Raw genomic sequence first — 9403 nt, 5'->3', positions numbered from 1 at the left:
GGTTAGTCCATTGGCAAAGGTTCAGAGCAGAACCACAAGACTGATTAGAAATCTTCTCGCCTCGAGGAGCTCAATCTATGAGTTTAACACAGAGGAGATTAAAGGGGCGATTTGATCAGAGCTATGTGGGGAACAAATGGAACTAAGGCCGCTCTTTTGAACGGTGCGACTAATTCAACCTTGGAACAATTTACCCAGGCTCGTGGTGGCGTCTCCATCACTGACCATGTTTAAATCAAGACGGGATATTTTCCTAACAGATCTGCTCTGGGAATCATCTGGGGCAGGTCTCTGGCCTGTGCTATACCACAGCGGTCTCTTCTCACCTGGGAATCTAGAAACGAAGGTCACACAGGGAGGTTATGGCCGAGCTGGGAATCGAAGCCCGCTCTCCCGAATCCCAGCCCATCCTCCCCCTCTGATAACAACACAAACACATTGTACCTCTCAGGGTCCCAAAGGTGTACCAGCATCACATATGGGGAAACTGAGGCACACAATGGGGACAGGAGCTGCCCAAGGTGATGTGGCACAGTCAGGGATGGAACCCAAGAGTCCGGACCCTAAGCCAAATATACTGCCGCATTGTACTGTAATCACCCCAAACACGGCTGTCTGGCTGTTAGGGGTTGCTGTTACTATAAGGTTGGTTTTATTTTTATGAAGGGCAGCCTCTAAGTCAGGCCACTAGACCATGATTTATACTGTGTTTCCTGGCTGGAGACGGATCTTTTTCCTTCTGCTTAGCCCAGTGCCTTAACCACAAACCCATCGTCCCTGTCTGGGGTCAGGAGGCCTGTGGGTTCGAGGCCCGGCTCTGCTAGGGACGCCCTTTGCGATGTTCGGACGGTCATTTGGGGACAGATTTTTCAAGGTATTTAGGTGTCTACAAATGCAAGTAGGTGCCCCCGGGGGGTTTCCGAAGCTGCCGACCAGATTACAAACGTCAATGCCTTGGCAAGCCTGGCCCCGCGTGCTCACTGCGGCATCTGCATGATGTAGCCAGAGGACCAGGAGTTCGGCGAGCTTCTGCTGCCGGTAGCAGCTGCAGGGTGCCTGAGCCCTTCCGAAAATGCCAACCCCAGTCTCAGTGTCTGTAACCCGGGGGCGCCGGGGACACTGCCCGAGCTCCCACGCCGGACGTGAGGTTGAACGTGTTAATGGCACCAGAGCTGCGGGGGGCTTTGCTGGCAAAGGGAGCCGAGCCGAAATGTGACATTGAAGCGGCAGACCCCCAAACTCTGGCCAAGGGCGTGGGGGACAGGTTGCCCTATCTCGGGCAGCAGAGATTCCGGGTTGGGCCAGGTCTGGGAATACCGAGGAGCTGCGCTGCCGGTTGGCGAGGAGACTCAGCTGAAGTATCTCAGGATCGGTTCCATTGCTGCAAGAAAGGAATCAGTTCAACCCACCCAGTGCCTTCTCCTCACTTCGGAGCGCGGCATGTGAGCTGGGTAGTGAGACCGGTCTCAGCTCAGCTCTTCTGCTTCGCTTCATGGCCTGCAGTCTCCTGCAGATCAACATTCGTGTAAAGAACTCTTTGCCCTCAGCAGTTACTGTTAAAGGCTCCCAGCGAAGTACCGCCCCGCAGGGCCCAAGCCTGTGGAAATCTATACCCATGTGCGCAATCCCACTGAAAGTCATACCCACGGGAGTAACGTGTGCGCGTGCTGGATCGGGGCCTGGGTGGCAGTGTTGCTGGTTGCGCAGGTGCAGACGTTCAAGTTAAATTGACGGGCTAGTCCCTTAGCTGGCGGAAATCAGCACCTCGTGCTGTTAAAATCAAGGGTGCGCCACCGAGTCACACAGCCGAGGATCTGGCCTGGGCTTTTCCCCTGGGTCCAGAAGAGGCCACCCATACGTGGTGCCCTTCCAGGCAGGCTGTCAAACTGCTCGGGGGGCCCGGCCGCTGCCTCGCCGAGGAAGAGGCCGAGGGGATTCTTGTCGGTGACTGGCTGGCCGAGTTCCTGTTGAGTTGGTTGTGTGGCTGCTGAGGGGATTCAGCCGCATTGTTCCTCGTGTGTTCAGGCACTGAGCAGCTGTTAGGGATTATTTACATAGAAAGAAATTCATATTCTGGACTGACCCGACTTTAACCAGAGAGAGAGACAGGGACTAGCTGACTCGCCCCTCTGGGCAGCTTGCCAATGCCCGAGTCCCTGGGCTCGGAGTGTGGTTAGCACAGACCCCAGCTGTGATCCTAGGGCCAGGGCAGGCTTCCAAATGTCCCTGTCTCCAGGCACTTCCTCTTCCAGAAGTGTCCTAAACCGGCTTCCCGCCCTCCTCATCTGCACGCCACAGGGCTGCAGCCCCTGCAAGGAGCAGAGACAAAGGGAGACAGATGTGCGGAACATGTGGATGCCAAGGAAGTGATTTCCCTGGCAACGAGGGCTGCATTGTCAGTCGCTCCTCTCTTCTATCACCACCAAGTGCTTTTAGAGAGGTATGGAGGTTAACCCTTCCTCTGCTGGACCGGCTGGGGAAGCAGCAGCAGCAGCCCCGGCACCTTCTCTCTGGACGTAGCTATTTCATTGAGCAGCCCCCGATGCCTCTGGGACAGTCAGCCTGGCAGGGGCTCTGCCTAGACGTGCCTGGTACACACAAAACCAGCGCCACATTCCCAGCACATAGAGAGGGAGCGCCCCGCTCCCCTCCTTTGGCAGGAGGGCAGCATGGCGGGGTGGGAAGCTCACCCTCACTACCAGCTTTGCAGGCCAAAGGAGGGGCCGTCACCATCTTTCCCTGGCACTAAAGCCCTTAAAAGAAGTTGGAGGTAAAAGGAGGGAGGGGAGTGGGAGTGGGATTCCAGTCCCTTCTGTATCCACCCCGTTGCCTAGGATGACCCTCCCTCCGCCCCCAGAGCAGACACAGGAAGGGCCTGGGGGGCGGGGTTGGAGGGGAGCAGCCTGTTCACAGACTGAGGCGCCGGGGGGAACCTGGAGCAGCCCAGGTGAGAACTCTGCTGGCAAAAGGCCAGGTAGCAAGTGAGGGCGATCTTCTCTCGCTAAGCACAGCGCTGCACGAAAGCTGCATGGGAGGGGGGGCGTTGGGAGGGGGGACTGCTATCCAGTAGCCAGGTACCTGGCTGGGATCACTTTCCTTTGGATCAAACACTTCAAACCCCACGTTTGAAGTTTTCCCCCCAGCAGCTCGGTTACAAAATGGGATAATTAAAGGCAGCTTAATCTCTGCCCGTGACAGTCATTTGCATGCCAAAGATACCGTTAAGACATTAGTCACTAGGTCGATTTATTGAGTGATTTGCAGGTGTCAGTTATCCAGGGCTTAGATTCCCTCTGCCTTTAGCTTCCGTCTGCCCGGGATCATAGCGGAACGACAAAGACTAGTGTCAAGGCGACGCTAAGGTGGAGGAATAGCGTGTCTGAAAGTCGAGTGATTCCAGACAGGCTGCCTCTCCCACTAGGTTAACCCAGCCCTGTTACTTAGCCAGTCTGGATTTTACAGCTTGCATTAACTAATGGCAAAGGCTGGGTGTGTGTGTTAAAGGAGTTTAAAGGGTGTTAGGCACCCAGCTTGGGGGGGGTCTGTTCTCTACTCTGCCACAGACTCCCTGAGTAACCTTGGGCAAATCACTTAACCTCTGTGCTTCAGTTCCCAGCTGTATGTTAAGGATTATATTTAACAAGGAGGCAGACCATGCTACAGGGCAGGTTGATGTTGCAGGAGATATTTTAACTGTCTTGGTGTTTGATTGCTTGATTTGTCAGCATCGCTGTTACATTCAGGCTGTGGTTTTGCATTACATTTCCGGGGTGTGGGGGGGTGTATTTAAGCCATGAAGGAATCTGGTGGATGTGAGAGTGCGGGTGACAATGTCACCAGTGAACCCCCAAAGAGCTACAGCTCTGCAGCACTGGGGCGCGCCACGGGACTGGGGCTGGAGGAACTGACAGATGTGTCCTCACCGTACGCGTGACATCCTTTCAAACACACGGGTAAAAAAAAAGCTCCCTATTGAAATGTCTGAGAGGACATGCACAGGAGAGCTGGTTTGTACGCTCAACATGAACAGCGTAGCCGCTGAACTGATTGCCTTCAACCATGGCTTGATTTCTCCCCCCCTCCCCAGAAGCAAACGATGCCAACGAGCCAAGTCTGACATGTCCACAGTTTTCTTGGAGTGAATTCAAGCACAACCCGTCGGACTGGGACGCATGCAGCAGTGTAGGATTTTCCCCTTTCACGTCACTCAAAAATTGCTTAACTGCCTTTGATCCAACTTCCTCCCTCACCCACCAAGAATTCCCTGTTGGGCTAAACCCAGCATGGCCAACTTCACCGGGCTCTGCAGGAACCCCCCCCCCTTCCTGGAGACCGCACATCGAGGGGCGATGTCAGAGCTCCGCTGCAAAACCCCCCCCAGGAGCTAATGGCACGTTTACGGGCAGCACCTGGATACCACAATGATGGGTGCCACTGAAATACCTAAAGTTCGTTCTCAAACTGGGGGTCGGGACCCCTCCGGGGGTCACGAGGTTATTCTATGGGGGGTCACGAGCTGTCACCCTCCACCCCAAATCCCGCTTTGCCTCCAGCATTTATTTACACTCGTGTTAAAGATCTAAAAGTGTTTTTTAATTTATAAGGGGGGGGTCACACTCAGAGGCTTGCTGTGTGAAAGGGGTCACCACTAAAAAAGTTTGAGAGCCACTGACCGAAAGAGATTAAATGCTGTAAGAACAATTGTCCCAAACTGAAAAGAAAGGAATAGAACCCAGGCGGCCTGGCTCCCCTGCGCCAACCCCTTCCAGGGCTGGGGATAGAACCCAGGCGTCCTGGCTCCCCTGCGCCAACCCCTTCCGGGGCTGGGGATAGAACCCAGGCGTCCTGGCTCCCCTGCGCCAACCCCTTCCAGGGCTGGGGATAGAACCCAGGCGTCCTGCTCTCTGAACACACCCAGAGCGGCCGGAGCAGGCAGCAACGCAGACGCTGCTGGAGCAAAGGCCTCGCTAGTCAGTACCGAGACTGGAAGGGGCTCGGTCTTGGCACGCTCCCTGGCAGCCCCTGAGGGACTCCTGGCCGGCCGGCTCAGCAAGGAGATGTCAGACCAGGGGAGGCTGGGAGCTGCCCCGCTGCCCGCTCCAGCCCAGAGACGGGTGCAGGTACTGCGCTCTCCCAGCAGCTCCAGGGACAGCCTGTGCATCCTCCCCATTGGTCTGGTTTGCTGAGACCCCCCCACGCCCCTCGGTGCACTTACACCCTGCCCCTCACCACCACCATGCTGGCCACCTTTCTCCCACTGGGTGGACTGGGCACCCCCGCCTCCTGGGGCACCATAAAGTGACCCCCTCTCCATACTGCAGAGCCGATGAAATGACGCTGTGCCCATCCAACCCCCTCCCCACCTTAGAAAAGGGCTTGAGAACCCCCCCCACGGGGCCGGGACATCCGATCCAGAGCCATTTGCCAGCGGTCATTGTCTATGGGGATGGAAATTAGGACAATAAAATAATGGCGCTGGGGAATAATCCGGGAGCCTTCCCCCCCCCGCCGCACGGCCACTCCTGGGGCAGCTCCATCCCAGAGGCAGTTTCACGGCCCGCGGGCTGCAGACAGGCTCCGGAGAAGGGCATCGTGGCCCAGGCGTGGTAGGAAGGTTAGAAGCGACACCTAGTGGGAAAGGAGCATCTTGTCGGTCTCTAAGGGGGGCTCTGAGTGAGGCATATTCAGGACAACTCCGCTCCGCTGCCTCCTGGCAATACTCATGGCAGAGGCCAGGCCAGCAGCAGCCCCGGACGGACCCCCACGTGCCCCATGGCTGTAGCCAGATGACACAAGGAGCCCCAGCATGCCAGAGTAATATTGCCAGCCCCGTTCGGCCGGGAACCCTGAGCCAGGCCTCAAGACAATCATGAGATTGGCTTCAAAATCACAAGGTTCTGGGGGTGGGGGGGACACAACAACATTGGGGTTCTTCATGTGGGTCGTTCGGAGTCACGTTAGCAAGCCTGCCTCTGCAGTCAGGCAGGTGAGACCCTTCCTTCTTTCTAATGAAAGCCCAGAGTCTCCCCTCACCCCATGACTCCAGAATCTGGGGCTTTAGGAAAAGCACCAAATTCACGAGAGCTGGTGACACGGCAGAGCCAAATCAATCAAGCTTTCTAGGACTAAGCTGAAGTAAGTGGGGGCTGCGCAGGTGCCCAGCACCTCTGAAAATCAGGCCCTTTCAAAGTGTTTTAAACTGGGACCCAGGAGTCCTGATTACCAGCCTCCCCTACTCTAACTACTGGACCCCACTCCCCTCCCAGAGCTGGGAATAAGACCCAGGAGACCTGATTCCCAGCCTCCCCTGCTCTAACACAGTCTAGCCTCACTCCCCTCCTGGTCCTATGAATAGAATCCAGGAGTCCAAACGCCACATTCGCCTCTCCAGCTCCACTCGCCTCCCTTAGCTGGGAATGGAACCCAGGAGTCCTGCACCGTAAACGCCAATTTCTTCCCCTGCCCAGCAGAAGTTCTGTTTAAACAGGTGCCTCTCTGGGGAGGTCAGGGAATCAGTTCTGGGGTAAGTCTGACTGTGCAGCCCAAAGGGCTCTCTGTTGTGTTTTCACACACCCCATCGTCCTTTTCATGCTCTTCCTGGGAGACATAAACGCTGTCATGCTGTAATGGAGGGATAAATCCAGGGAAGGAACCCATTTATCTTACAAGGAAGACTTGGGCAAAAGGACACAGCGCGCGGGCGAGATTGTTACCATCCGTTCTGAAGCACTGTCGCTCCCATCTCAAGGTAACGCAGGAGAAGGAGGCATAAAATATTACAGAAATTCGCATATTTAAAAAATGACATACGGCTGCCTCTCCCCATGAAACGTCCAGAGACCTGAGCAGAGGGAGAAAGGACTCCAATGCAGTGCCCCAGACAGTCGGGGCTGCAAGCTGCAAATCCAGCGCCCGCCACCCAAGCAGTTAATTGATTTGGAGGTTAATACTTTTGCTAGTGCCGGGGAAAGGGCCCAGCCTGGCAGCCCCAGAGACTGGATTCTTCTGGACGTGATTCTCCATTGCCCTGCCCCTTAGGCAGTCATTTGCATGAGGGATGTAAACCACAAGTGTTTCACGCCCACTTTGCACGAGGGTTAATGACTCCACAAGGTGCAATGCAATGGAGAATCAAGCCCATCTCTGGGTATGGCACAAGCAGAAGCTCCCCCACCCTGCACACTGCCCTGCCAGTCCGATTCACCCCTAAACCAGAGGAGTGCCCCTACAAGCTGGGAGGAGTTCAGTCTCTGCCCCCAGCTCAGCTCAGGGACACCTGCCCCCTAGAACGGGACTGAGACCAAACTAACTCATGACACCAAAGAGCCAGCCCTCTGCTACATCCCCCCTGCCGCCCCCCGGCCTGAGTCCAAGCCACCATCCTGCTGTCTCTCTGGAAGGCCAGGAACTCTGGGCTTTCTCTGATCCCTAAATGGGGCATCCAGCTGCAGTCTTTATACGGGGCTGCTCAGGGATGGGGACACAATGGGGTGTGAGCAGTACAGATGCCTGCAAATAACCGGAGTGTGTGTGTGCGTGCGCGCCGTATGGGGGTGTGCGTGCACCCATTCGTGCCCTGTGAGGCTGGAGTGGAGGGGGGGGGGGCGGGCAGGAGTGTGGCTGTGTCTGCGTGTTTGCACCGGGTGTGTCTGTGGCAAGGTGGTGCGTGTGCGCTTGTCTGCCCTATGCACGCACTGCTCTTTCTTTAGGGACCTCTTGTCAGAGTCCATCAGCAGAGCGGGCTGGCCCGGCAGCGGAGAGCCATTTTCCGGATTTCATCTCAAGTGTAAGGTTTGCGCCATGGTGGATTTGCTCCAGGCTAGGCCAGCTGAGTAGCCCAGGGCCCGGGATTCCTCTCCTGTTCATTGGGCAGAGACGCGTGCAAAAATTCCTGCATCTTGAGGCATGCTGCCAGTGTCCAATCTGCACAGACTAAGGGGGGCTTCCGGCTACACGGACTCACTGCAGCGTCTGCCCGCTCCGCCTGGAGAAATGCCTGCCAGCTGAGCAGTCCCCAAGCTTAGCCGAGGAGGGGGGCAACCCCGCTGGCCAGACCAGCTCAGCACAGCTCCTACCAGCCCAAGCCAAGGGCAGAGCGTCCCATGCCAGCAGCCGCGTAGCAGCCAGTCTGGCCAGGCACAGGGGATTCCCAGCACCGACCTCAGCCTAGGGCTGGGGGAGGGGGAGTTCCTTTTGGCTCAGCTGATAGACCCGATGCCGTCTGGCCACCAGAAAGGGGCCCCACTAGCCAGTTACACTGACTGACCCTAGTGCGTGACCCTGAAGAGCAAAAGACTCAACATCCAACTCTCCCTGTGCTGCCTGGGGAGAGCAGTCTGTCTAGAGCAGCGGGGAGCAGCAGTCGGACAGGCCATCCTGCAGCCAGGGTGACCAAACTCCTCATGTTCCTCGTGAAAATGCACCCGGGTGGGAGTGCTCACCTGCCCCCCCCTTCAGCATCCCATGTTCTGCACCTCCCATCCCTTGTCAGTGCTGACTAGTGGCTGGAGCAAGGGGCACTGAAGTCCGTCATTTCATCTCTCTGTCCCTCGGGAAAATGGAAATACTCATAACTCAGCAGAGAATAAATAACCCAGCCCTGTCTCCCAAGGGTGAATGGGAGAGTTACTGCATTGACGTTTCCAAGATGCTTTGGGATCCTCAAGTTGAACGGCGCCTTTTAACGGCATCAGGTTATAATTATTGTTATTATTATTTAAGGAAGGTCACTAAATTCTGAAGCACAATCAAAGGACACCATTGACGCCACTGGAGAGACAGGAGACAGCTGCTACAGTGTCGCCCGCTCACTGCACATCTGGAGAGCCGGCAGCCACATGGGGGGCAGGGTCACCCACCCCAGGGCACATCTGGAGGTGGTCGAAGTCAACCCGCTCCAGAGGCATGACACACGAGGTGGGGAAAACTACAACTCCCGACATGCAATGCGCCGGACTCCTGAGAACCGGAACCAGGTGGGAGAGGAGGAGCGGGGCTGCCTTGACCCAGCACCTCTTTGCCTGGCGTCAAGACCCGCCCCTCTCCCAACGACTGCCCTATCATTGGCTAAGCCGCTGGCAGTCACCTGCAGGACGGCCTGTGATTGGTTGTGGGGAGGGCTGGGGTTCCATGCGCGGACTAGTTGCTGGCTTCGTGCGCGCGCCCCGGCCCCGGCATGGTGAGTCCCGGCGCTCGCTCGGCCCCCGCCCGCGGGTGGGGCTGGTGCTGCCAGGACCCAGCGGGGGGCGGCCCGGGAGCCTGGGCTGGAAACTGCCCCCCCCCCCCCGTGTTGGCAGAGCCCAGGAGCGAGTTCGGCTGAGACCTGCCAGCTGCAGAGTCACGGGACCCAGGCAGCTGTTTAGAAACCTCAGGGACTGGTTACATCCCCCTCTTCCCCCCCCCC

At 57.0% G+C, this 9403-nt stretch overlaps 1 protein-coding gene across 1 annotated transcript in view; it reads left to right on the top strand.

Annotated features, from left to right (window-relative positions):
- Positions 1 to 9083: 9083 nt before the first annotated feature.
- The window catches only part of TMEM161A (transmembrane protein 161A), a 12743-nt gene continuing 12423 nt past the window's right edge, over positions 9084 to 9403 (top strand). Inside the window, exon 1 of the mRNA XM_034755421.1 lies at positions 9084 to 9178. Coding sequence (XP_034611312.1) covers positions 9176 to 9178 — 3 coding nt within the window. The 5' untranslated portion in view covers positions 9084 to 9175. The remainder of the gene's footprint in view (positions 9179 to 9403) is intronic.

This window comes from Trachemys scripta, chromosome 22 (genome assembly GCF_013100865.1).
Source record: "Trachemys scripta elegans isolate TJP31775 chromosome 22, CAS_Tse_1.0, whole genome shotgun sequence".
In the NCBI taxonomy this organism is placed as follows: Eukaryota; Metazoa; Chordata; order Testudines; family Emydidae; genus Trachemys; species Trachemys scripta.
This window is presented reverse-complemented; position numbering and strand designations above follow the sequence as displayed.